Source organism: Tripterygium wilfordii, chromosome 9, assembly GCF_013401445.1.
Source record: "Tripterygium wilfordii isolate XIE 37 chromosome 9, ASM1340144v1, whole genome shotgun sequence".
NCBI lineage: Eukaryota > Viridiplantae > Streptophyta > Magnoliopsida > Celastrales > Celastraceae > Tripterygium > Tripterygium wilfordii.
This window is the reverse complement of record NC_052240.1, coordinates 1,338,168-1,365,950: the sequence shown is the minus strand read 5'-3', so window position 1 is coordinate 1,365,950 and position 27,783 is coordinate 1,338,168. Positions and strand designations below refer to the sequence as shown.

General features: G+C 39.3%; 7 protein-coding genes across 15 annotated transcripts; 3 read left to right on the top strand and 4 right to left on the bottom strand.

Moving 5' to 3' along the window:
* Nucleotides 1-568: 568 nt before the first annotated feature.
* On the bottom strand, nt 569-7,199 carry LOC120005492 (polyadenylation and cleavage factor homolog 4-like). 2 transcript variants are annotated; one of them, XM_038855133.1, is made up of 8 exons: nt 6,648-7,199; nt 6,219-6,320; nt 5,873-6,127; nt 3,816-4,625; nt 2,983-3,123; nt 2,140-2,901; nt 1,500-2,048; nt 569-808 (listed from the first exon to the last, which is right to left on the bottom strand). In XM_038855133.1, exons 1-8 carry the CDS (start codon nt 7,002-7,004, stop codon nt 764-766), a joined length of 3,021 nt encoding a protein of 1,006 aa, XP_038711061.1. In that variant the 5' UTR covers nt 7,005-7,199; the 3' UTR covers nt 569-763. The 2 variants fall into 2 exon arrangements, with proteins under 2 accessions (XP_038711061.1, XP_038711062.1); XM_038855134.1 differs by having other exon boundaries at nt 6,244-6,320; nt 6,648-6,685.
* Nucleotides 7,200-7,622: 423 nt separating this feature from the next.
* LOC120006453 (SKP1-like protein 1B) lies at nt 7,623-8,261 on the bottom strand. Its single transcript, XM_038856498.1, has one exon. It carries the CDS (start codon nt 8,193-8,195, stop codon nt 7,737-7,739), a length of 459 nt encoding a protein of 152 aa, XP_038712426.1. The 5' UTR covers nt 8,196-8,261; the 3' UTR covers nt 7,623-7,736.
* A 1,422-nt stretch (nt 8,262-9,683) lies between these two features.
* Nucleotides 9,684-11,469, top strand: LOC120005462 (FBD-associated F-box protein At5g22730-like). Its single transcript, XM_038855098.1, has 4 exons — nt 9,684-9,950; nt 10,044-10,607; nt 10,726-10,881; nt 10,961-11,469. The coding sequence occupies exons 1-4, from the start codon at nt 9,684-9,686 to the stop codon at nt 11,234-11,236; spliced, it is 1,263 nt and encodes a 420-aa protein (XP_038711026.1). The 3' UTR covers nt 11,237-11,469.
* Nucleotides 11,470-12,689: 1,220 nt separating this feature from the next.
* LOC120006162 (glucose-6-phosphate/phosphate translocator 2, chloroplastic-like) lies at nt 12,690-15,475 on the top strand. Its single transcript, XM_038856093.1, has 5 exons — nt 12,690-13,392; nt 13,814-14,039; nt 14,146-14,368; nt 14,476-14,689; nt 15,146-15,475. The coding sequence occupies exons 1-5, from the start codon at nt 12,868-12,870 to the stop codon at nt 15,155-15,157; spliced, it is 1,200 nt and encodes a 399-aa protein (XP_038712021.1). The 5' UTR covers nt 12,690-12,867; the 3' UTR covers nt 15,158-15,475.
* Nucleotides 15,476-15,616: 141 nt separating this feature from the next.
* On the top strand, nt 15,617-20,719 carry LOC120006159 (beta-glucosidase 47-like). Of its 8 annotated transcripts, none has more exons than XM_038856084.1 (12): nt 15,617-17,259; nt 17,369-17,435; nt 17,566-17,624; nt 18,227-18,302; nt 18,406-18,480; nt 18,641-18,728; nt 18,838-19,090; nt 19,250-19,365; nt 19,497-19,752; nt 19,834-19,936; nt 20,023-20,131; nt 20,249-20,719. In XM_038856084.1, exons 1-12 carry the CDS (start codon nt 17,107-17,109, stop codon nt 20,442-20,444), a joined length of 1,551 nt encoding a protein of 516 aa, XP_038712012.1. In that variant the 5' UTR covers nt 15,617-17,106; the 3' UTR covers nt 20,445-20,719. The 8 variants fall into 8 exon arrangements, with proteins under 8 accessions (XP_038712012.1, XP_038712016.1, XP_038712018.1 ...); XM_038856088.1 differs by having other exon boundaries at nt 17,178-17,259; nt 17,369-17,472; XM_038856090.1 differs by having other exon boundaries at nt 17,178-17,259; nt 17,369-17,472; nt 17,566-17,634.
* Nucleotides 20,720-21,457: 738 nt separating this feature from the next.
* On the bottom strand, nt 21,458-23,213 carry LOC120006157 (cytochrome P450 77A1-like). The gene has a single exon (XM_038856083.1). It carries the CDS (start codon nt 23,210-23,212, stop codon nt 21,572-21,574), a length of 1,641 nt encoding a protein of 546 aa, XP_038712011.1. The 5' UTR covers nt 23,213; the 3' UTR covers nt 21,458-21,571.
* A 2,810-nt stretch (nt 23,214-26,023) lies between these two features.
* On the bottom strand, nt 26,024-27,527 carry LOC120006163 (pentatricopeptide repeat-containing protein At1g61870, mitochondrial-like). The gene has a single exon (XM_038856094.1). It carries the CDS (start codon nt 27,470-27,472, stop codon nt 26,279-26,281), a length of 1,194 nt encoding a protein of 397 aa, XP_038712022.1. The 5' UTR covers nt 27,473-27,527; the 3' UTR covers nt 26,024-26,278.
* Between the last annotated feature and the right edge of the window lie 256 nt (nt 27,528-27,783).

The window sequence follows — 27,783 nt, the reverse complement described above, 5'->3', positions numbered from 1 at the left end:
ACGATTCTGACTCTGGTTAATATGTAAAGCTGGACAACCAGCATTGTTGATAAGCCTTCAAAAAGTCCCGCTCAAGAATATCAAACAAATAAAATCACAAGGGAAAAAAAAACTCTTTCATTATTAAAATCCCGCAACATTGGACAAAAAACATGTCTGAGCTGAAAGTCTGAAACATTACTTCACCTGAAGTACTTCTTAATTACAATGACCTTACTAAACAGTCTGTTGGAAAGCAAGAGATAAGGGGGGCAGGCAGATCACCAGAGTCAATGATGATACTTCTACTCCTTCAACAGATTGCAGATGAAGTATCAGCTATTGATGGGTTATAGCTCTGGGCATCCACCTGCAGAATGTCAAAAGCCAACAACAAAACCATATTTGCATCAACTCCAACAGACTGAAAATCATAATCCTATACTCCGGGTTCTTCCAGTCTCAGGGATTCCATCACAAAGGTAATACAACTCCCATAAAATGTATTTTGACAAGTAACCGCACTTAAATACCCTCGGGAGGTTTTGACAGCAAAAAAAACGAGCAGTTACCAAATTCTGAAGAGGCGTTTTCAGAACAATTGTAGCCTTTCCCTGCAAGATGGTATAAATGATACAAGTCCAACTATACATATACATGAATCTAGCAGGAACCAAGATACAAGGCCCACGCTACTGTAAGAACAAGTATAGAGAAGATGATAAGACTAAGATGAAGAAAACTGAAATGAAGGTACAGAGACTTAGGAGCTGATCTAATAAAGTTAGCTGCGCATTCGTTTCCTTTGACTACCCTCTTCATTATTTCCCTGCATATCAGAAGGATGAAAGAAATGATTTAAATAAAAAAAAATTATCAACATTCATAAGATAACACATAAATGATAATTAATATCAACAAATTGCTCTACATTATTTGTAATGCTCCCTAAATTATAGAAGTTAGGAGACTCCACTTTGCCTTAAATAACCTCACACTTGAATGAACTATCCATCAAAGTTGCATCTTCAATACGGCAGTTTTCACAGACCAATGATGCTACTGTTAATCCAATCATTACATTCACATCCATAAAATGTCATGTTCATCTATATTTGAATTTAAACTTATTCAGGCAATTTGATATTTCAAAAGAAAGTTCAGTAAGATGATGGCAGGAGCACTTCATCACAAGAACATCAGCCACAAGACAGAAGTTGGGTTCTTTGGAGAGAAATATCAAAGTTCATGTTCATCACTGAACAGGAAAGACGCATCCCTCCTTTTCTTAATTTCTAGGTCTCTCCGAGCTAAAGTAAACAAAACTGAAACTAATAGTTCACATGCACGGTGCACCGACAATGAATGATCATTGACAGATTATATTTTTATCCAGAAGGACAAATCAAGTAGACAAGAGTAACTACATAAAATAAATGGCAATTCCAACATGAGAATAACACCACATGAACACAAAGAATCAAACTAGATAATAAACATGATAATAAAGGAACACATACCCCGTCATCATGTCCAAAATCTTCAGGGGGAACTATACTAGAATCTGGCCTACACTTAGCATGAACTATAGGACCGGCCTGAGACCCATCAACACTAGATGTTGAGCCATTCGGTGCATTCAAGTAGACAGCCCCTTTATACATCCATTCCTCAGTCTCATCACTGTAAAATTCCTCAAATGGTTCTCCACACAGCGCACATAAATTGTGATCTTCATCAGCTGGCACGGCTAATTCTTCATCATCCTTCTTTTCCTCAACAGTCTGGGTTGGCAAAAACCCAGGAACTGCTTCAGTTCCGAGTGCCTCTGCACCGCTGAGCCACATACTTGTACTGACAAACCACTTACGAGAAGGTTTCTGCTTACGGTTCTTAGAATTTCGGTTCTTAGTCACATGCCAATCCATATGGCTACTGTGTTGTTCTTGACACCTAAACCGAAGGCCACATGTTGTGCACTGCCTAGGAAGATCACCGTATAAAGCATTTATAGCGGACTCATAACGCACTTTGAGAAGGTCAGCATTAAATTCAAGTCCCACTGGCTCCTATATATTAATTTCTAGGTTAAGGCAAAACTCAAGATCACAAAAGGTGTATTAAAAAAATATTACAAGGAGATGACATTAAAAAAATTACCTGTACAGGGTTTTGTCCTGTCAATGAGATTAAACCTTGAGCCATCAATGTACTAATAAGACCAGAATATGCACTACCCGGAAGCTGATTAGAGGCAATTGAACCAGTAACTTGTAGGTTGGTTATCATTTGAGAAGAAGGAGGGGGACGTGAAGGCAGGGGAGGGACTCCTCTCCATTGTGGGTAAAAGGAGCTGTTAGGAATGTTGTGTGCTACTAAAGGAAGCTGCACTGTGGGTATTGGATTTGTTGGCACCATACTTATGGCAGCATTATGCCCCTGTAGGTTGTATCCACGATATAAAGGTGGTGCCGATGAGAATCGTGGAGCTGATGGTGAAACAGAGGGAAAATTTTCTCGAGCCTCCCGGGATGCAATAAATTGTGGCTGTAAAGGAGCACCTTCTTGTGCCTGGTTTTGCAGGTTCATAGAAGCATGTTGATCAATCAATGAAGGTGGCTTTGTCGAGCTCATCCCTTTGCTTCCAAAACCATTATACTGCTGCTCAGGCCTAAACAATGATTTGTTTAAGCCTTGATTCATCACAGTATTACCAGAATTTGTATAATCAATATGTGTCTGCATGGGAGGAATAGTGGGGGAACGAGGCGGATGAAAGTTATGTACATTAACAGGAGGCCACGCTCCTGTTGATGATGGTACGACTGACTGGCTGCCAACAGTTAGAGAATCATGATGAGAAGAACCCATTCCTGATGCCACAACTGAAGGCCTGACATGTTGTGTGTCAGCATCTGGAACCTTGTCAAAAAGAGAAGCAAAATATTCACCACCTGAAGAAGATATACCGTTTGCTGAAAAAGGCATCTACAAATCTCTTACCCTTCCTTTGGCATTAAGGTGGTGTGATGACTGAGAAAAGTGGTGAGGAAAATTCCAGGCTTCTTGAGAATAGCGAGCACCGCTAACCCTGTTAGGCTCACTTGGGAATCTATTTATCTTATCTGGTAATCCACGAGCGGACTGCAGGAAACACATGACAACAACAATGCAATATCAATGCTGGAAGTTAATTTCATTCTCTCCTTTAAATAAAGAACTATTGTAAATTAAATGCATACAAGACTGGTTTTGTTTGCTGAATGATATATATCATTCTCTCAAAGCCAGTCCTTGAATATAAAGTATAAACCCTCGAAAAACACAAACTACAGTAATCTCACTCTTGAAAGTTTGATCAGTTAATCAACTATATAAATATCAAATGAAATATCTTTAAAGGTATAAAAAAAACACATAATAGGTTGGAAAATAGCAAATGTTACCATACATAAAATCTCAACATGGCCAAGAAGAGGATACTGACCCTAAAACCATAACTTAATGATGATAAATGTTATGAAAAACAGTGAACTCAACAAAAAGAGTAAAATGCACAACAATACCCTGCAGTTAGATAAGGAAAACTTTTAAAAGCAAGAAATCAATCTATACCCTAAAAAGAAATTAATAAAATGGACAGATAAAACAAAACGATCCTTATGGCAACTAAAAGTTAAACATCGTGAAATTAACAACATATACAGGATAGATAATGACTCCTATAGTTAAGTAAAACTGTTGCACAAAATAGCATAATGTCAGCCCCTGAAAAAATGCTTAGCATGCATACGCGAAAAGGATAGAATGAACAAAATGTGGAAACACACACTTACATTGGGAACGGCATCCTCAGTGACATTAGAAGAACCATGCAATATACGTTGCTGCAACTGACCAGACCGGTCGTTCCTAATACGAGATTCCAATGGAGCAGCACTAGCACCCAACTTCCCAAAGCCAGGTCTAGCCCCCACACCTCCTAAAGTTGGAACAGATGAACGCAAGAAATCATTACTCCTACCACGACCTGTTAAAGTAGGGCTCATATCCTCCCAGTCAAATTCCTCTTCCTCAGTATGTTGCCATGATCTTGAACCCACCTTATCGCCCTCCGCCTCCAGACTGTTTGAGGTACCTTTTCCCCTGTCAGTCCCATATGCATCGATCAAAGCTCTAGGTCCTGGATGATCTTTTCCATTGCTAAGGCTGTACCTGAAAGAAGCTCCCGCTGGGTAACGGCCTCCATCAGTATAGTGTCTTCTTTGCCATTCATTTGTCTCCTCATCTCCCCCAATTCCTTTGCCAAACCCATAATTAATTGCTGCTCGATTAGAAGGAGAGGCTACCTCAATAAACCTTCGAGGAGAATTATCTACTGAATATTCATCAGCTTCTAAAGATAAAGGCACGTCAGCTCCAATTCTTGAAGGCGACAAAGGCCTGGAAAGCCTCGATGTCGACGACAGACGCATTTTATTAACATCAGTAAGACCCAAACTTCCAGTTGATTTCAATCTTTGGGCTCCAACCTGTGTAGTTATGTGTCCTGCATGATCAGAATCGCACTCATCATCTCCAATGGAAGGCTTCTGATTATACATGTTCAAAGTCAACGAAGCGCCTCTTGCACGTTGAATGCTGCTCTGCATTACCATTTCAGTATCTTATGTCAGCATTGTCTACCCAGTTCGCATACATGATTATAAACACACGACCTAATTATCAACTGGTGAATATATTCAATACACCATCATCTGGAAAATATAGGATACATCATTTTAGCTGCTTTTCTAATCAGATACAGAAATACTAAAGTCATAAAACTTCCAGCATAAAGATAAAGTTGATAACTCCCTTTTTCTAGACCACCATAAAAATAGTATATTGAGAACAAAAACAGGTCATGACTCATGAGTCAGCAGGAAAAAAATAAATAATCCAGAACAAATACTGCATATGTACTTCAAGTGAAAATAATTTTTAATAAGATGCAAAGGAAACTTATGATGAATCTGATTTATCATCATTCAAGGCTTTCTGAAGTGTTATTTCCATTATTTCTTATCAAAGATTTTCATGAAAATGGTGGTCCATTTCAAACCTTGTATAAGGATCTACAAACAGACTAATCAAACTCAGTGAGCTTAACTAATGCCCAAATTTCAATATAGCATTTATATAGACAGATTTGTATATGGCATCTAAGGGACAAAGTAATTGAAACAGGAAGTGCATTCACAGGCTAACAGCAGCTCTATCAAGCAAAATGTAATAGCATGTTATTTACCTTTTTCTAAATAGGCAAGCAAACTTACTAATAATGTACTTTTAATCTAAGGCTCTGAGCAATAAAGAAACTCGCTTTAGACTATGACCACGTAAGATATTAGATGGATGTCTTCCTCATTTCCTACATCTCAAAAATGCAAGTTCACTGACAGTAAAGACATCTACATTAATTTTCATGTTAATATTAATCTCCAAATGCACACACATAAACATACACATGCACTTCAATCAAAACACCATAGGCCCATTCAGAGACAAAACTGCTATATCCTTTTGTTTCAGAATACATTTTGCCTTTGCATTCCCAGAACGGCAGAACGAATACTAATTGTTTGTTGCTATAGCAAGAGGAAGCCTGAATATCTGGACCAAAGCATCATAAACAAAGAGGTTGAGTTTACAAATTTAACTAGACCACTTTCTTACAAAATAAACGTACGCGAACAGTAATTAGATGGACCCTAACAAATTATAAAGGAAGTCCCCCCTTAGGAAATCCAAAACATGAATTTTCACCTACAAGGATTCAAATTTAAGAAGCAGCATAACCATGGATTTCTGGGAGAAACGTAAAAGAAAGACAGATTGTTAGAAATCTTACAGTATCTGCAGCTGAATGGTCCAACTGCCGTAGGTACTTAGGATTAACATGTATGCCATGGGTTGGCCGAGGGGACTCAAAAGACCTCAATGGAGTCAACCCCGAGGACTGATTATTGACTGATGAAGAAAACTGCAGTTGGGTCTCAATCTTGCGAAGTACTGAAGGTGGAAACACTTTTGACCACGTGCCAAAAAGGTGGCGCATTGAAGGATGCAGGTTAGGATGAACTTGCCTGTATGCCTCACAAAAAACCTAGCAAAACAAAATGATGGCAACTATGTCAAAAATCACAAGAAAATAATGATAAATTACCACAACCAGGCATAATGTCGAATTCACTCACCTCAGGTAAATGGGAAGAGAAGTACCTAACATATTCTCGGCCAATGTTCTTGACAATACTGTCTAAAAGATATAAGGAAGGAAGCTTTTGATCAACTGGAGCCTGCAAAAGAAAAGTATTATTATCAATGAAACACTGTATAACTATAACCACTACAGCTCAAAAAGGATACCGTCAAATTTCGGTCTCTTCTAGTGTTGCTAATCAAGTTACAAATTCAGTGGGCATTTGTTATTTGAGGCCCACGTTTGAGAAAATCTAGCATGTTAATTAACAATGATGATTTTTCATTCTCTGTTGAAACCTTTAAAAAAAAGGGGGGGGGGGATTTCATTAGGATTCAAGAAACTTTGAAATCCAAGAGACATAGAATCCTCCTTTCCCCATCAAACAAAATCGAAACAATAAGCAACAAGGCCTAAGCAGTACCTCGATAATCCGGGCACAAATGGCATCCGCAATGCCCTCCCCATGCTCCCGCTGCTCACCGGCTATAATAGTCAAATCGGTAATTATCGGTTTTGAATTGAAAGTAAGCTCGCCAAGCACTAACTCGTAGAGTTGCACTATCTCCTCCATGCTCGGAGGCGGCACCCCATCGTCCTGGCTCGAGAACAAGGCGTCATTGCCGCGCTGCTTGTGGAGAGCCCTGAACCGGTCAAGTATCGGCGTCGACTGCGTCGGTTTCAGAGGGACTTCAATGGGCATGGCTGAGGTGGCGCCTGTGTTGGGGAACGAGAAGTTTCTAGGGTTTTCTCGGGAAACAAGGATTTTCCCAGATTCCATTCAGAGAGACCAATAGTTAAACAAAATTAGGGTTTCGAACCCTAATGAATGAGGATCCGTGTCCAGCATCGAATTCTCGGGCTCAAAATTGAAACCGGAGCGTGCTTAGGAGAAGGAGACTGGCGTGATTTTGGTGCGGGTGGCTTCCTCGTGAGAGGAAACTGTGAACCGTACTTCGCTTTCATTGGAGGCATGTTACGATGCGCTTCAATCCGACGGTCGATATGAACGGGGACGACCAAACGGTGTGGGCTCCAAAATAAGGAACTCATGTTAATGATTAAAATTGGGCCAACCCAAATAAGTAGAGGCCCAATAAAATTGAAACCTCACGTTAGTGATATCGATATGATTTTCCATACGAAACCGAAATTGATCGGATCATCAGATGATTAAATTGACACAATTTCACGGTGAATGATCAAATTATAACATAATTTTTTTTAACGGGCAAAGGGATTCAAATCCCGATCACAAAAGTAATACATATCATTATCATCACTCTAAGAACTCGGGTGTTAATCATATCAACCGGATGTGAAAGAGATTATTCCTGATTAGAGTCTCTCACTAATAATGAAAGCCAAAAACTTAATCAGCTGTTAGTGGTCAAGTGAATAAACAAATAAACCGAGAGAAAATTTGAATTAACTTCTGAACATGTCAGTTTGCATTGCCAATGTTAAAAACATGAATCATATAATATTGTTCCTAAAAAAAACTGAAAACAATTCAATCACTGAATGCCCAACTGATCTCACGGCGAACCTCTTCCTCTTCTTCAGGAGTATAATCATTCTTGATGTGAAAAATCTTCCTCATCTCCTCCGGAGACCGTTCCTTCATCATGTTCGCCACAGTTTGGCAGGTCAAGTCCAGCAGTCCCTTGATGTTCAAGTAATTTGCAGCCCAAATCAGATCAATAAGTGTAGCTAGGTCCACTTTTGCGAACTCCGCGTCCCAGTTTTTCAGACCTTCATCCTCGGACGACGACGAATCGACGTGCTTCTTGCAATACTCGATTACTTTCGCAAGAATCGTGCTCGTCACGTTGGGTGTAGGGATGCCGTTGTCGCCACACTCGTCCTCGATCATGTGCTTCACAGTTTGAGATTTCAGAGCCACCGCCTCTTCCACCTCAAATCGCTCACCGTCGGAACTGATTAGAGTAATTTTCTTCGAAGAAGCCATGTGAAGAAATTTATCGAATACCGAATCTCTCTTGCCTCTGAAACAACGATGGGAAAGCAGTCAGAATTGTGGGAAACCAAGGTCTCTCTCTTAATTTATAGGACTTACGAAAGTGGGTATTTCCTATTTGGATTCGGAGTGGGCCGAATGGCCCAATGTCGACATTCGTAGGAAAAAAATACAGTTCCCTTTCCCTATTCGGATTCGGAGTGGGTCCCCTTGTTCAATGGGCCTCCGTAGCGGCATGATCCACCTCCACATGCTGGGCTTGTAGTGGGCTTCGGCCCGATTTCAGCTTCGTTTCCGTTGTCTTCCCCCCCCCCCCCCCCGTTCCTCCTCCTTTTCAAATGTGCTTAAAAAAAGAAGTCTCCCGTCACTTCGCCGACGGCATATGAGAGGTTCGCCCTTCCATCTGTCTCTCCAGTTCCGATCGTTTTGACCTGTGCATGCTTGAGGTTACAAACTGCATTTCTTTTGTATATGCATAATCACGCGGATTTTTAGTGGTCATTTGGAAGAGAAGTTTGCAAATTTACAAGTTTTGATTAGTGTGTTTTGAGTATTCCGTGTAAACTGACTAGATGACTTGGTTAGAGATTATTTGTTATATTTATACGAAAAAATGAATCTTGAGAACTTCTGTGACTGTGAATCTGTGATAGTGATACTTGCACACAGACAGATTAACTAAACCCTAACAGTATGCATTATGCTGTTTTTTGTGCTTGCAGGATTATATATCCTCACGATTCTTTTGACGTTATCCTTAGAATTCATGCTTTCTTGATGTTTTTTAGCTATAAGGATTAAGGAGATTAATTTGTGCATCACATTAGCTCTAGGGGTGAGCCGAAAAACTTACCTTTTGGGATTGTTTACCCTGTCCGGGCTTTAAAACATCATTTGTAAGAATTTTTTAGTGTCCACACATTTTCTAGTTTTCGCAGAAACAGGCTTCTCCTAATGTGCATTGTTTCCTTTCCTAGACCCTAGTCTCTCCCATCTTTCCACTTTCTTGGCAAAGCACCTCCCAGTAGATTTGAGATGGCAGAACTTTAATTATTCAATATGCTTAGTTGCTGTTGGTATGCTTCAAAACCACATAGGCAAGATGGATCCAAATTCTTTCTTTTTTTTGCTTTACTTCTTAACTTTTCAACTTCCATTACAATAAATGGGAGTTCTTTACACAAAAATTATGTAGGCATGAGTGATGTTTGATAAATTATAGGTGTTGTTAGAAATGCATTTCATTCTCTGTTCTCTTAGGACCATATATGATACCCCAAGAAATTAAATTCAATGTGGAAATCATCACTTGCTTGAAGTTCTTATATTGTGTTGGTGCGAAATGTCTCCTCTGCTAGTTAAATTTTTATCATTGAAATTATGTTTTTAATTAACCTATGCATATATCCATTCAGACCTAAGGGCAATGCTTCTTTTTTTTATAGGTAAATTCTACATGCTAGTGGAGATCATCTGAAAATGGGTGTAATAAATGAATTTAAAAGGCATAAAACTGGTGAAGGGCAAGATGTGGTTGAGTGTAAAAAAAGCTTATGCGAATTACCTGAGGCGGTTCTCCAACACATCCTCTCTTTCCTTCCAATGAAAGAATCTGTAAGAACAAGTGTTCTATCAAAAAGATGGGAATATCTCTGGACTTCCATTCCTGAGCTCGATTTCGCTGAAAATAAAGCCCCTCTGGGATTGGATGAATATAAAGCCAATAGAACCATGTTCATGGATTTTGTGGATAGAGCAATTTCTCTCCGTGACTCCAATATAAGTGGATTTTATCTCTGTTGCCATGTGCTAGGTGATGCAATTCGCATTAGAAGATAGATCTCTGCTGTCGTGAGGCGCAATGTTCGAGTTGCCTGTCTTTTCCTCGGGGAACTGCAACAAACCTTTTCAGTTGCCTCATTGCTTTTTCACTTGTGCTTCGCTTATTGTATTACGTATACATGTCTCCGACACTCTGACACTCCCTCCTTCAATTTGGTTCTCAAGTCTCAAGGCTGTGCGTATTTGTTGCCCGCTGCCCGCTGCCCGCTGCTTGAAGAGCTCACTATAAGCGAATGCGGTTGGGAGAATGTCAAGGCTGTGCGTATTTGTTGTCCAAACCTCCAGCGCTTGTACATACATGAGATGTGCGTTGATGGCTGCCCTTGGGATGAATCGGAAGATTGCCAAGTCATGATATCTGGTAGTTCTCTCAAGGAATTCTGTTACTTGGGCGACTTCATGAATGACTTATGCTTTTATGACTGTTCCCCGTTAGAAAATTTGAAGATTCGAATATATAATTGGGATCAAAGGGCTAGAACAGTTTCCAGACGTTTATATAAGCTTCTAAGTGGGCTGTCTGATGTGAAAAGGCTAAAGTTTGCAAGTCCTGCTATTGAGGTATTTGCTTTCTCTTGTCACTAACACGAGATTAGAGTTCTTGTCATCAATTGTTCAATTCCCCGGGAAGCTTTATATGATATATTGTTCTCCCTGCTACCGTTTTGTCCCGCTGTAGGTACTAAATTATGATGCAGCACTTCTAGACTCTCTGCCCTTGTTCAGTAATCTGTCCTTTCTGGGATTGAATTATGGGCTGGTAAATCTTGATTCTAAAGCCCTACTAAAGATACTTCAAAACTCACCGAAGCTTGAAACTCTTCAATTTTCTAAGGTTAATTTACAAACCTCTATAATTGTTACTATTCTGCTGGTACTGTAGTTTAAGTGACTCGCATATTTTGATTTTATAGGGGATCAACCTTTCTTCAGACTTCGACAAAAACAGAGGGATATTGGATCCAGTGCCTGCGTGTTTCTTGTCACACCTAAAAACCATTGAAGTTTGCAAATGTGATGGAAATAAAGATCTTTACGTGGATGTGGTACAGATATTACTCAAGAAAGTAGTGATTTTGGACAAGTTAGTTTTATATTGTCGCCGATCTACATGGACTCCCGACGAGATGGAGAAGATTCGCAAAGAACTCCCTAGAGCATCCCAGGTTCTTCAAATGGAACTCATGTAACCTTTTGTCAAATTATTAACCTGAAAGTCATCGTGAAAAGCATTTTGTTGCAGCCTCTGAAGCCTGCAATGATGGGGCTAGTTATGTCATTGTAGGCACAGGAAGTTTGGAAAGCTTCTTACTTGGATTTATGTATGTAAAAGTTACGGAATTGCGACATTGTTAGCATGTTATGGAGTGTTTGTGTTATGGATTTGGTGGTAATCATTCATCGATAGAGAGCCATTTAGCCATGTAGTTCTCTCTAGTCTTGGCTCCCATCGACACGTCATCAAACCAAAGGTAGATTAGACGGTCTACAAAAACTAAATTTTATTTAGTGAAAATAGTGTATTCCTATCTGTCAATGAGACATGGAAAACGAAATAAACGTTGGAAATTAAATCTAAGTTGCACTAAAAACAAGCAAGTTGACAAAAGTGCTTCCCCAGGTGTGTGTGTCCTTTTCAGAAGGATATTTTCCTTGCAATCGATCAATTGTAAAAGGCTGATTTCAATACATATTATTACTTTGTCTTGTTCAATTTACGGTGCAGAATTTGTGTGTAGTGGTTTGAGTGCATTTCATGGTTTGTAACGTCAACCTTGGTGGGCTTGAATTGAATCTACCAATTATATAAAATAAAAATAAAAATCGACGGCTGAAAGAAGTCTGAAATGATGTAGGGTGGGACAGAGTGATATGGGGCAAGAAAATAAATATCTCAAGACATATTCGATTATTGATTTCCACTATGATAGAAATTTGAACAACAACTAAGCACTCAAAATGCCAAGTTGTTGAGTATATATGAGAGACAAATGATTCAAATTGTTCTGTTGAGTAATATTATGCTAATTTGGTCATTTTTAAACTTGATTGTTATAGATGACATAAAATCAGAGCCAAAAATAATTTAGTCTCTCATTATTTTGTTAAGGCAATCTGGTCTTCAATATCCATAATATAGGTAGAAATACAAACATTAAAGCACAATAAGATATAAGAGATGATATAGTTTTTGTTATCTCCATTCCTATTAATTAATGAATTCTCACGTACCAAACACTGGAATACAATGTTATTACTACAATTTCTTCACCAACCAAACATCGAAATTCTTGAGATTCATATTCCTATCCCCTTTCTCGTTCATGTTCTTTGTTCTCGTTCATGTTTCCTTTCTCGTTCATGTTCTTTGTTCTCGTTCATGTTTCCGTTCTCACCACTAACCAAAAATGACATTATTGTTTTCTCTATTTTTCTGATTTTCTGGTTATTTATATAATAATTAAAATTCTAACGGCAACAAGTACAGAACAAAGCAGAGACAAAAAAGGATATGTATTTGTAATATCAAGGTAAAATCAAATTGTCAGCTGTCACCACCCATGTCCCATGCAGTCATGCAATGAAATGGCAGCACATGGTGCTCATGCACTGTTCACGTCCTCACTATATAAGTCCTCTCTTCCCCAACCTTACCTCCGTAGGACTGGAGTCGCCCGTTCCTGGCTGACTAGCTAGCTCTTCACACTTTCCCTCACTTTCTTGGTGAAATCTCTTGAGAGATTCACCGAAAAATCCTCAGGATTTTCTACATTCTCAGTTTCCCAGGTAACCAAACAGAGGAATACTCGTTTTTGACGCCATGATCCATTCAATCAAGCACGCACAATACTCTCTAGCAGCCTCAGACTTCCTGCCCAAAAGGCGCGGACTGGTTAAACCCCAATTTTCTCCACTACCCATTATACGAAACGCGCTACAAGGCCTTAATCATTCACTCACTCCGCCAAAACCATTACGTGTTTCTTCAATTGAGAACTTTTCGCTTACAATAACAAAGACCCAGAAGCGCACAACAACAACAGAGTGCAAAGCCTATGAGGCTGACCGGTCGCGCCCGATTGACGTCAAGATTGAGTTGCTGGACGAGCAGGCGCGATTGGATGCGGCACAGAGGATCAAAATCGGGATCTATTTTGCGACCTGGTGGTCTTTGAATGTTGTGTTCAATATATACAATAAGAAGGTTTTGAATGCGTTTCCTTATCCATGGCTTACTTCGACGCTCTCGCTCGCTTGTGGGTCTCTCATGATGTTAATTTCATGGGTCACGAGGATCACTGATGCCCCGAAGACTGATTTCGAGTTTTGGAAGACCCTCTTCCCGGTAAGTGTTCTTTTTCTCATTATTATTTTTTTTTTTTGAAATTTTGGGTAATATTGTGCTTGGCTGCTGAGAAAGTACAGGGGAAAGAAATTAGAATTGGAGTTAATGCTGCATTAGGGGTTATTTGGGAGTATGAAAATTTTGAACCTAAGAAGAAATAGTGAACCTGAAAGGAATTTAGTTTGTTTATGTTTCTTTTTCCCCCTTCCTTGTTATGAGTCTTTGTTAGATTAGAGAGAAGAATTGGAAACAAATTTTGATTAGAGTGTTTTGGATTAATTACATTTCTGTTTTTACAAAAGTCTTTTCCCTTTTGGCTTTCATCGGAAAAGAATTCGCTTTAGTGTTCTCTTGGCCGAGGATTTGAGTATTTGGGATTTGAATTCTGATTTGTGTTTTTCTGTATGTCCTCTGTGAGTAGGTTGCAGTGGCACATACAATTGGGCATGTGGCTGCAACTGTAAGCATGTCAAAGGTTGCAGTTTCATTCACCCACATCATCAAGAGTGGTGAGCCTGCTTTCAGTGTCCTGGTTTCATGGTTTCTATTGGGAGAGACTTTTCCAGGGCCTGTCTACTGGTCACTTTTGCCTATCATTGGAGGTTGCGCACTTGCTGCCATTACTGAGCTCAACTTCAACATGATTGGTAAGTTAGCTTTTTCTGCAATGAAATTTTCAATCGATGGACTTGTACGTTGACCTTTTGTGGCATTATGAGAAAATTAAAGGGTGTTGATTGTGATGTGTTTCAGGTTTTATGGGTGCTATGATATCGAACTTGGCATTTGTTTTCCGGAACATTTTCTCAAAGAAGGGGATGAAGGGGAACTCTGTCAGTGGGATGAACTACTACGGCTGTCTGTCCGTGTTGTCACTATTGATTCTCACGCCATTTGCCATTGCGGTTGAGGGACCACAAGTGTGGGCTGCTGGCTGGCAGAATGCTGTAGCTCAAATTGGACCCAACTTCGTTTGGTAATGACACTGACTTGCAGCTTTGCTTCGATTTGTTTACTGATACGAGTTATTGCTAAGGTGCATTTACTTTGCTTACTAACAATTGTGGTTTTAATGGTATTCAGGTGGGTGGCTGCCCAAAGTATCTTCTACCACCTGTATAATCAGGTTTCATACATGTCTCTTGATCAGATATCACCCTTGACATTTAGCATTGGTAACACAATGAAGCGGATATCTGTAATAGTCTCATCCATCATTGTCTTCCACACCCCAGTTCGACCCATCAATACCCTTGGTGCCACCATAGCAATTCTTGGTACCTTCCTTTATTCACAGGTATATATATTCACTCTTCTATGTAGACTGAAGTTTTGACAGTGCAAAATTCACTCAAGATTTCCTTGGGACCAAAATCTATTTTAGTATATGAGGACAGATTTGTCTTTGGATGCACTTTTCTTATGCCACTTGTTTGTATTGAGAGAAAAAACAATGCAGAATAGTAATAGTAGCCTCTCAATTTCTCCTAAGGCCATTGAAAGTTCAAATAGAATACCAAATTGATCACGTTCCCTGCCCTGCTGGGTCCAACTGAATTCGAGTCCTGAACCATTAGGTGTTTGCAAGTTGCAATTGAGAAACTTGGGCTGCCTCTAGGCCTTGGCCCATTTCAAAGGATTAGCTCAACCTAGAAACGACGCTATATCGGAGATGATGTGCAGGTTTCAAGTTTTCAACTTTCAAGACCTTTAAGTTCATGCAAAATTGACTTGTTTGGTCGTTTTTGAGCAGGCAAAGCTGTGAGGAGACCTGAGTTTGTAGGATTCGGTTGTAAATTATATGAAAATGAGTCGACGATGAAGAACGTACTTTGGCTGAGATTGAGTAGTAGTGGGCATTTAATTAGAAACTGCAGGTAATGGCCGTTAATCAGCCCCGGTACTGGTGGCAATAGCCAGGTGATAGTTTTGTTCAGGAGGAAGATGGAGCATTTTCTTTAGATCGGTGTAAAAATGGTATCTGGAGGTGATTATTGTTCCCTTTTGACATGCACCAATGGCCTTGTTGTAGCTAATAAGAATAATGTAAGAGGCATATTAATGAAATGAGTTTCTTTGTTGATGTAGTTCCCCTGTGAGATGCTTAATGAAGATAGAAACATGAAATTAACCACTCAATTCCTTTCTATCCTAAATCTTGCCTAGTTCTATTAAAGCTCTATGCAAACTTTCTTCTACTTTGCCTGTTGCTCAATGAAGCATTTGAATATAGTGGATTTCAGAATCTACTTTGAAATTTTAACTGCTATGGTATTGTTCATGAGATTTGACTTCGGCTTGAAATGTTTTGGACTTGGTTGGTCTGAATCATAATGACAATAGTATGATTCTGAGATCATAATGTGCAACCTGCATGGGCTTGTCTTGGCTTGGCCCGGCCCATTAATGTGTCTTTTTCTATCTTTTTTTTTTCTAAAAAAACCCTTGCCTTCTATTATTCCCGTACATGAGGGGCAAAAACAGTACCTGACTTTGTACTCTCTGAAATTACAATTATTCAGTGATGAGCACTGCTGGTAGTGGTATCACATGCCTAACAGAGTACTAGTGGTACCATGTGCATGGTTGTGATTCATTTACTCTTTTAATAATCTGATTTTATATCGTCAGTTAAACTTGAACCTTTTTGTGCGTTAATCATATATTTTTTTATACAAACAATATGGAGGTTGGTTACTGCTTCCCCATTGTGAAAGCTGCTTTCAGCTAATCAGCTGTTATAATGCTTGGGAAAAGATATTTGCCCATGTTTTTTGGTTTTACGAAGCTATCTCTGATTTCGTTACGCCTGATTGCTCCTACTATTTTCTCTGAGATTGAGAATTATTCTTTGACCTTATGGGTAATTTGATACTAGAAAGAGTGATGGAGAAAAAGAATCTCCTGTCAATATCTGTGGCACAGGATATGCAGAATTCACAGAACAACCACATTTTAGATATTCTACTCTTTCTGATCCTTGATTGACTTTATACTCATATATGTGGTGATCAATCGTGATGTCTAATTGATGTGTTAGTGCATAGTAGTGCCAGCTTCTATAAAAGAAGTTAATGTTGATGTTTCTGGACCATTTGTGCTGATTTATCACTTCTAGTCATATATGCTTTCAGTATTCCTCGCTTTTATTTGGGCATCATTTCACTGATTCGTTGTTTGTTACGTCACGTAGCAGGCCAGATTTATAATTGTAGGTTTCTGTCACTTTATGTACATGACGAAGATATGTTGATTCTTGTGAAGGTATTGGTGAATGGAAACTAAAAGAAAAGTCAAATTATGACCCCAAATAATGTTGTTTATGAGCCCAATAGTCAATAAAATCTATTCATATTGAGCTTAAAAAACCTACTGATTGTAATATTTCTTTCAATTTTCCTCTGTTATTCTTGTAAATGATACAAGTGGCCGTAGCCCGTAAGCAAAGAACTTCTTTTGAGTGTTGGTGTTTCAAGATTCCTGTTAACAAAATCTGGTGTCAGTTTCTTCGTTATTGTACTTGAACCTGTCAAATGTGAGTTGTGTACTTGATATGTTGAAATATATAGCATTTTCTTGATACATCTTAATGGTGATGACAAATTATGCATCAAGAGACTTATTCTGTTTGCATTCTCTCTGCAGAACTCCATAATTTGTTTTTTTTTTTTCTGGTGGAGTGGAAGATTTGTCCTTGTTTATTGTCAATTTGTCATGGACCATTTTATTTTATTTCAAGCTTTCTTTGTATTTGGGTTCTGCTCTTCAATTCTGGTATATTGTAATCCCATATCTGTGAAAGGGAGTTCAGACATTTCTCAATTTGCAAGAAACTTCCTCTTTGGGGCTGCATCTTCTGCTTATCAGGTCACCTTGCCTTTATATATCTCTCACACTTCAAATTGTTCAATATTGAACAATTTTTCTACTTATGCCATAGTTCCATTCACTGCTACTCTCTTTCATATGTGTGCAGTTTGAAGGAGCTTTCTCGACTGATGGTAAAGGTCTCAACAACTGGGACATTTTCGCTCATAAGCCTGGTTAGATTGCTAATTTGAAGCTTTGGTGCTTCTCTGAGTGTGTGTGTGTGTGTGTTCTCTTACCTTTACATAGTTTGCCTTCTTTTTTTCTCTTCCTTTTTCTTGTAGTAAGAGTCTGTGTGCATTTTAGGAAAAATTGTGGATGGAAGCAATGGAGATGTTGCCGTTGATCAGTATCATCAATATCTGGTAAATTGGTGTAAGAAGTCCTTCGACAGTTGGAAAATTCCTAACTTCTACTCTGATTGTTCTCTGTTAACTTTTTTAATTCCAGACAACACTTCTACTGGAAAGTAATTGCAACACAATTATGCTATTTTTAGAATATGGGACCAGAATGATTTTTAATGTGAAAGCTGCAGTCTACATCCTCTTAATTTGGGACGTGACCTACCCCAAGATGCTTATTTGATACAATTGATTGGAAGATTTTGAACCCTACCAGTCATTGTCATGAACCTTTAGTTTGATTGCACTTCCATTTTCTTTGATAATCAATAATAAAATATTTTTGGTGGCATACTTCACCAACTGATATACCTCTTCATGATTCAATTAGACAAGAGGAAATCATTCATATGTTCATTTCTTTATTCTTTGAAAGATAATGAAAAGAGATATGACCTGTCCAGTGATACCTGGGGATCACAGATAATGCCAGGAAAGTTGAGCAAAACTCATGATTATGCAGTTTGTTCAATAATCAGTGATAGCAGAAATATCATAACCGATTGTTACACTGCATAGAATGTGAGCTTATCATTTTATTGTGTGATGGTATGAGGGAGTAGGAAGATCTTCATCTGATGGACTATGTTGGAATCAATAGCTACCGGTTCTCTATATCATGGGCAAGAATACTACCAGGTGAGTTATTTGTCTTCTTAAGGAACTAACTTCTCAGTTATTTGAAGACTGTGTCAACTGACTCAATTCCATCTTTAACTTTCATTTTAATTATTGTATTCAGGGGGAAGATTTGGACTAGTCAATCAGGCAGGCGTTGACTATTATAACAAGGTCATTGATGCTCTTCTGCAGAGAGGCCAGTCTGCCTAGATTTGTATTTGGGTTTATTCAAGTGATTCACTCTGCATAGACAATACTAATTACTGCATTTAAAGGCAGATTATGATCAAATTTGATTACCAAAACCATCACTGGCTCATTGAACCTTTTTTTTTTTCCCTGTACATTTGATTCAGGAATTGAGCCCTTTGTGACATTGAGTCATTATGACATTCCTCAGGAGCTGGAAGACCGATATGGGGCTTGGTTAAGTGCTGAAGTGCAGTATGCTGCTGTTATTTATGCATCCTTCCTTAGTCCTGCGGCTGCAATGTTGTTCTTCCATATGCTTATGATGTATCTTTGCTTCTAATATGAACTATACATTTCTCAGGAAGGACTTCAAGTATTATGCGGATTTATGTTTCAAATTTTTCGGAGCTCGAGTCAAGTACTGGGTCACCTTCAATGAGCCCAATGTTGTAGCCATTCGTGGTTATAGGTCAGGGACTTATCCACCATCTCGTTGCTCCGGAGCATTTGGGAATTGCAGTGTTGGAGACTCAGAAAAGGAACCTTTCACTGCAGCTCACAATATGATCATATCACATTCTGCTGCTGTCAGTCTATACAGAGCAAAATACCAGGTACCCCAATATAGATTTGATCCCAAATTGGCAAAATCATAGTATTGATAAAGTAAGTTCTTCCTAAATTTCTCATTTTCATCTTAATACCGAGTATAAACAGGAATGCAAAATATAGTAATTGTTTTCTAAAGCACTGGATTTTCTATCCGATTTCAGAAGGAACAAGGAGGTAATATTGGAGTTATTATGAATGCAATGTGGCTTGAACCCATCAGCAATTCCTCAGAAGACAAAGTAGCAGCTGAGAGAGCTCTAGCTTTTTATATGAACTGGTAGGCATATCTCCTTCATACATTCATGTTAAGAATGACTTCTCAAGTTCTTTTGTGGAATACCTTGATTGTTATAAGCATCTTAACTACATAGTAGAGGCGTCTCTTGACTATCTCAATTTTTTGGCTAGGTTCTTAGACCCAATGATACTAGGAAAATATCCTGCAGAAATGAATCATATTCTAGGTTCTGATTTGCCCGCATTTTCGAAAAAGGAAATTGAGAACCTGAAGAATGGAGTAGACTTCGTTGGCATCAATCACTATACCAGCTTTTACATAAAGGACTGCATATACTCAGCATGTGAGCCTGGACCAGGAGTTTCCAAGATAGAAGGTCTCGCTTTTCGTACTGCACAAAAGGATGGTGTCTGCATTGGACAACCTGTATGTATATATCTAACATTCATATCCGTAACATATCTTCTCTATAGGGGGGAAAACTCAAGCTTTCTGCTTATAATGTAGACTGCAGTTGACTGGATAAATGCCTATCCTCAAGGACTGGAAAACACAGTGATGTACATAAAGGAGAGATACAATAACATACCGATGTTCATTACAGAAAATGGTTAGCGGGCAAGCAAATTATATAGCTTCTGACGAGATTCATTTCTTAAAAAATTTCACTCATAATAACACGCTCATCCCTTGCAGGAGTTGGTCAGCAGGACAATCCCAATTCCACCATTGAAGCTTCAATCAATGATGTGGAGAGAATCAATTATATTGGAAACTACTTGGATGCTCTATCAAGAGCAATAAGGTACTTACAGGCTCTCATAAGCTATTTACATTTGCTTCAAGTCACTTGGCCTTGTTCTTGCACTGTATTTTTGTCTGCCAAACTTTTGGAGATTAAGAACTTTTATAACATGATCAGGAAAGGAGCCAATGTAAGAGGTTATTTTGCTTGGTCATTGCTTGACAACTTTGAGTGGTTATCCGGATATACGACACGGTTTGGGCTGTACCATGTCAATATGGTCACCCTCAAGAGAACTGCTAGACTTTCAGTAACTTGGTACAAACAGTTCATAGCCAACCACACAGCTTCATGGAATGCTTGGGCAGGCTAGGCTGTAATTGAGCAAGTTCACAAAAGGACTAGTTATGACCAATTAGAGACAAGGTCCAGTTGCTTGTGTATAGTAATTGTGTCCCCTCTTTCAGAATCTATGATTATTTATGTTACTGAATATATATATATATATCTGATTATTTCCTAGTCAAAGGTGATTTCCGAAGGAAGTACATGTGAGATATATTCACAAACATATATTGGATTTTCGATCAGGATGAATTTAATTTTTATTTTGAATAAAAAATATATTGTTGCAAAGCATTATCAAAACACAGGAGAGTTCCTTTTTATTGGCAGCATTATTAAAGCAATAAATGTATGTTTTAATCCACAACTACCACTTGGCAGCTCCATTTATGACCACAAATAGGATCAGTCTAGGACACAGTTTTCCTCCAATTGCATAAGTTTGCAAACCAGAATGCTTTGTAGTTTTTTAGCTCATCTGTCAACAGTCAACTAGACAGCACAGCAAGCTCCATAAAGATTGGCAGTTTGGCACTACATAAATTTGTGGGTCACTACCACCACCCAACGCTGTGACTGGGAAAAAGAAACTTTAATTATGCCCATACATATGAATATGAAAGCCACTACAATTTTGTTTTCTTAAAAATAATCATGAATGCGTTTTCGTCAAATTTACAATCCAACCATATAATTTTTATCTCAAACAAAAATTAAATTCAAAATAAAAAAAAATATGCAAATTCTCAACCGTTCAGTGTAAACCCGAAATATTTTATGTTATATTTATATTCAATTTAATATTTGTTTAGGACAAAAAATTTTATTATTTTGAAATACAGTTAAAAAATATATTTTTCATTGAAATCGAATCTTGGACACGTATGTCTAACCCAATCGATTGTCAACTGAACCACCTCTCATTGGTAGAACACTTTTTATTAGTACTTGCATAGGTTAAGTGGATTGCACTTTCAAGCATTTATAAGTTAATTGGTGTAATTAATATGTTATATATTTGGATTTCAATTGAAAGATAAATATAACTAATCAACTTCTTTTATTGCATACATTAAACTTTCTCGCCCACAACAATTGCTTGATTAAAGAAAACAAAGAGTAAAAAACAACCAAAGGTCTCGGTCAATTCACTTATTACCGAGGTAAAATAACTGCTTTCAGAGGATTCTTCATCACAACAGTAAATTGAAAGGTCTCTGTCGGGTCGGGTGGATTATTCGGTGCGGGCACCCACTTAAAAGCATGGACCAATCTCGCAAGCAACATATTAACGTGCAAGACACCAAGAACCATACCCGGACAACTGCGCCGTCCGGCACCAAATGGCAGCATCTTCACTCCACGTGTCCCTGTCATGTCCACGTCAACACCATCGCCATCCAAGAACCTATCGGGTCGGAACACACCCGGATCCTTCCAAACATTCGGATCCTCAGCCACCCAAGCTGTGTAAAACTCCACATTCGCATCCGCCGGAATTGTATACCCACCGAGCTCAGTCTCCTTCGTCGGCGCGTGAGATAACACGAAATGTCCTGGCGGGTGTCGCCGTAAGGTCTCTTTAACAACCGTCCCGAGATACGTCATTTTCTCGATGTCATCTTCGTTAATCTCTCCATCTTTGCCAACAAAATCGACAATTTCGTCGTACAATTTTTGTTGAATATCTTGATTTTGAACCAGTTCATACAAAGCCCATTCCACAACCGTCGCACTCGTGTCAGTTCCGGCGATAATCAATTCCGTCACCAGTGTCACTAGTTCTTCATCTCCCAAACACGTCCGACCCGGTGCCTCTAGCCCAAACAGAGAATCAATATAGGCAGCACCAATCGGGCTAGCCATGTCCAGGCTAGGAACTCCATTACCCTCCACAAAGGCTCTTCGATTCTTCACCAGTGGAACCAAGCACTCCATTTGTCTCCTTCGTAACGCCTTCGCTTCCTTCATATGTCGCCGAAACAATGGCGCAAGAACAGGGAAGAAATCCGGGAGCTTCGGCGTCGTCATTAACATAACCTCCGTCGTCACATTCTCAATTTTCTTGATTTCTTCCTCTGACATCTTGATTCCAAAACAAATACACACCAAAATACCGCAGATGGTCCGTCTACAGTTCCTCATCACTTCAACGACGCCGTTTTCATCCGCTTCTTTCTGGAGCCACTTCAAGAGATTCTCCATGGCCCAATTTCGAATCCACCCACATTGCTTGATTCTGACAGGGTTAATCAACTCACTGACGAAGTTCCTACGCAGTGTTCTCCACAGAGGTCCGTAGAGACCCGAGTTGATGGCGCACTTTCCAACACTGAACAAATTCCGGATCGGGGAGTCAGCGGGTCGGCTCGCGAATGTTGGGCCTCTTTGGATTAGGGCCTCGTGGAGCAGATCAGAGCTGGTGACGATAACAAGATTGCGTTGGCCCATTTTCATGGTGAATATTGGGCCGTACTTTGCACGCAGATCACGCACCACAAACACAAAATGACGTCCCCCGAGGATCACCTGGCCCAAGTTACCCACTAGAGGCCACCCTGGAGGTCCCGGCGGGAGATTCTTGGGTCCTCCGCCGGTGACCGACCATCGTCGCCACCAGAAACGGAGGAAGATGAGGGAGAAAAGAAGGAGGAGAAGGCCTGTGACGTCCATTATTGAAGGGGAAGATGAGAAAATTCTAGTTGGGTTGTGACACGGGTGTAGCTTATAAACATACAGAGAGAATTCAATTTTCTTTATAGAAAATATACTACAAAATTTCTCAACTAACCTCATTTACTCTCTTCTGTCATATACAATAAATGCAGGTCCGTGACTTCTTTTATTTATAGAATCGATGGCAAAATCTTAATTTCAAAGAATAATGTGATTTGGGTAGTTCTTACAGGGACTTTCTTCTTGGGTAAATGTTGATGGGGGGCTTAAATGTGGAGCCTTTTCCATATTCAGATCATTCACATCAATGATTCTAAACAAAAACTCTAAATTTACAATAAAAGTACATTTTTCACAGATTTACTGTTTCTCTAACAGTAACACCATGCAACAAGCAACAAAAACTCTAAATCATACTCTTAATAATTTAAATATTCATTTCTGCAACACTTTTTATGATTTAACATTAATATTTTTCTAAAATTATATATCACGTAAATAGTTACAGTATTTATTTTATTCAATATTTTATATTTTTTGTGTCAAGAAGATTTAATATGTAATTTGTGAAATCATTAAATTAAAAAAAATATGAACAAAAAATAAAGTAATTGAGTGTGACAGCGTGATACCAAAGAGGTAAAATATATAGAAGGAAAAAAAATAAAGTATAAAACAACTATAAAAGAGTTAAAAACTTTAATTTCTGCGGGACCCACATCAATAAAAAATTTTCAAATAACCTATCGTTTGCTACAGTTGCACAACGAATATAGAGTTTTACTGTACCACACAAAAAATTTACAGTTCCATTTGCAGTCACTTATGTGGAGTAATTTTTCACTATAAAGGACAAACGTGAGACTCTAAATTTGGAGTCCAGTATCGGTATCCCTGTGGATGGTCTTAGGAGGTTTTAAGTGTAATGTCAAACTCCCATTGTTTGCTTTTCTTGACATAATAATATTAGTGGAAGCAGAGAGGGTTGGATTGCCATTGTTGGTGGACTGGTGGTGATCCATGTCTCTGCCAATTAGTGACTTTGTGGGGTCCTTGCGTTCAATGACCGTAAAATAGGGCCAGGAGAACGACTTCGTATGTAGGGCATATGATGGAATCTAACAACCACCACCACCACTTCGCGATATCATGATTGATGAATTTATCTGGGGTCAAAGAGTATGGATTGGAATAGTCATGAGTTTGATTTCCATTGAGAATAATATTTTTGTGGCCAGACTTTGGCTCAACTTACCCGTCGTCACTTCTGTGCGCATGAGTCTGACGGCTCGAGTTTAAATTCATATCGAATGTCTAAAGACAAAACTTGAAGGTCCTAAGTTCTATTTCCATTGAGAACAATACTCTTATGCTCACGCGTCAGACTTTGGCTCAGCTTACCTTGTTGTCATTTCTATGCATGCAGGTTTTACGGTCCAAATTTAGACCCGTTTCGAATATTCAAAGGTAAAACTTGTGTGATGTCGTAATCGATCGATAAAAAAGAAAATGAATCTAACAAGTGATCTCCAATTTCCATTTCGGGCAAGTATGAAATAGAAATTAAGGTACTTTAATGGATTTGCAGTTATTTAACTTATTTCTATCTCTTTTTCTTTTGTAAGTTCAAATGGGACATTACACTTTGAAGATATACGTGTAATAAAACGAAACTAGCTAGTTTTGTGTGGTTGCTTATTACATCTCACCCAACCAGGAATCAAATGTAAACTTTGCACAGTTTTGACTACTGAAAATCTCCAAATTCACTCCATCAGTATATTGAATACATAACCACACATGGATGCCCAAGTTGGTTGGGAATCAATCCAATTGGGAAACTTAAATCCAACTATTCACATCAACGCTTTACGACACATCATATACTAAGAGAGTATGGGAAGATCCAAATATCTGGAACTTATATGCGTCAAACGCTGATGAGATAGCTCGTCGTACAATACTCGATAATACAAGAGAATAAAATGATTCAAATACTCATACTATTTATAAAAAGGATAAATATCTCAAAAGGTTTTATGCCAAAAACATCTCAACAATGCGTGACACTCATTCATTAAGTGTGATGAAATCATAGCAATGACCCTATTCATACATTGATGGAATGCTTTTGGGAAGGGTAGAACTTCCACTATTTAAAGTGTATTATACATTGAAATTCATTTACTTCCCTGCCTATATTTTTGTCCTTATTAATAGTAATTACCTGGTTGGGTGAAATAGCCCATTGAATCTGTAATATACCATCAAATTCATATGAACCAATTAATGCACCAAGTTGTAAGCTCTTTGGGGAGGGAGGGGGCAACTTAGATTCAATTATTGGCTTCCACAAAAAAAGATGATCTTGGACCTAAACCACCAACGCTTCATTCATGATTTCTCTTTCTTCCAACCTTGGTTGCATCATTGATTACACGCCCCCCCACCGTCCAATGCTCACCAATCAATTACTGGACCAAGACCGTTTTATACTCCACAGTTCACAGCTCTATCTGGTCCCACAACATCAATGGTGCACAGAGGCCTTTGTAAACTATTTACAAGTCTAATGGGCATAATTAGAAGAGGTATGGCGCAGACCCATAGGCCCAGTACCATCCAAAACTACACAAAACATTAGAAGTCAGTAACCCAACAACGCAAATTAGTACAGAGGCCCCCAGTTACTTCGCGTTTTTTTTTTGGGCCAGTAGTCTTATATTGCTTGGGGCCTAATTGGGTTGATTATTTGGTTAAGTGTTATGGTGGGCCGGGCTTGTTTGAGCCCAGCCCTTTCAACGCTTCATGTCAAATCTTATTCAATATACCTGCGGCAGAGATCTGCCTCGATTGCTAGGAAACCCTAGTTTTAGCTTTTAAGTTTATCTGTTTGTGTGATAAAGCATTCAAATTTACTGCAAATTGAGAGAGTAGAAGATGGCAAACAATTGTATATTGGCGCCCATATACAACATAGGTCCCAGAGGTCCTGCAGCTTATATGATTAGTACACTGTTATTAGATGGAATTCATGACCGGAACATATGAACATCTGCCAAATAGCAGAGGTGCGTGCAAGGCTAAGAAATTTCAACAAATCCCATCAGCATTCAAATGCTTGCCCAACAAAAAAGAACAGACTAAATATTGAATTTCACAAAATTGCATACCAAGTAATCCTTCCTACTGCGGCAAACCAGCTTCAATTTCATTCCACATTTCTGAGGTCTTTGGGAACTTCTCCTTCATTTGCCCTACAAGCTCCCGAGCTTCTTCCACTTTGGAACTGCTGGCAAGCCCATTTACAAGCAACTTCATTGTCGTAAAATTAGGCACCCAATTCTTCTCAATGCTCTCTTTACAACATTTCAGAGCCGACTCATAATCTTTATCTTGGCACATATAGTGAACCAGGGTAAAATAGCATTCACTATCTGGTTTGCAACCCTTGTCAGCCATTTCCTTAAACAGCTTCTTGGCTGTCTCCAAATCACCTCCCCTGCAAAACCCATGAATCAAATGATGATATGTTACGGAGTTCGGCTTCATATCCCTGGACAACATCTCATCAAGCAAAGCCTTTGCTTCACCAGTCTTCTTCAGCTTACATAGACTGTGGATTCTAACGTTATAGGTACCAACCCCCGCGTGTATCCCATACTTCTCCTTCATCATCTCCAACATTTGCCGGACATCATCAATCTTCTCCTCTCTATAAAATCCAGCTAGAATAATCCCAAAAGTCGCCGCATTTGGGGTCACTTTCTTCCTACCCATCTCTGCCAGTACTGAATAGACCGAGCTTGCAGAACCCGACTCGCAGAACGCCTTGATCACTGTATTATACGTCTCCAAATTAGGGGCGACCCCATAAGTTTTAGGGAACTCGACGAAAATCCGGTTCACCTCTTTGTAATCCTTTGATACCACGCATGAGAAGAGCAACGCATTCAACATCTTGACTGAAGGACGGGAAGAACCAAGCTCGTGATATTCCTTGAAGGTCCGGATGGCGTGGTCGAGCATTTTGGCCTGGCCATAAAGCACGATTGAGTGAGCTGCGAAGCGCTCGGTCTTCAAATCGGGCCGGGTCTTGAGCTCATCAAGGAAGCTGCGGATGGCGTCGAAACGGTTAGACTCGGATAGCTTGGAGACCGCGATCGAGAAGGCAACGCGGTCCAGGTGAGACTCTGGGGTAAGTGAGGCGGCGCGGCAGATCTCTATGATTCGGTCCGGGTTAGACTCGGATTTGAGAAGGGTTAAAGCGGCGCGTGACTTCTGCTTGGAGGAGAGTGGAGTTGAGGAATCGGGGGCTAGAATTGTGGAGAATTTGCGGCGATGAAGAAAGTTTACGCGCAATCGAGAGAACATAGCCATTAGTGAAACACAGAGAGATTGAAATGAGTGCGAATTTTTTAGTTCAGAGAGACAGAGCGAGTGTTAGGGTTTTACATATAAAACGATAAACGATGGTTGATGGGGTTCGAGATTTTGGTCCAGCCCAAATAGAAATAAGGCCCAAGGTTACATCAGGGATGAGCTGAGCTCAAACGAAAAATCCAGATAGCCCAAATGGATGAAATGCATCCCGTCCTTTTCATGGATGTGGTCCATTGGGCCGAAAAATCAGCCCAAACATTTTATTTTCAAATTTCAAAACACGAGCTTCCGGAGAACTCCCTCACGTG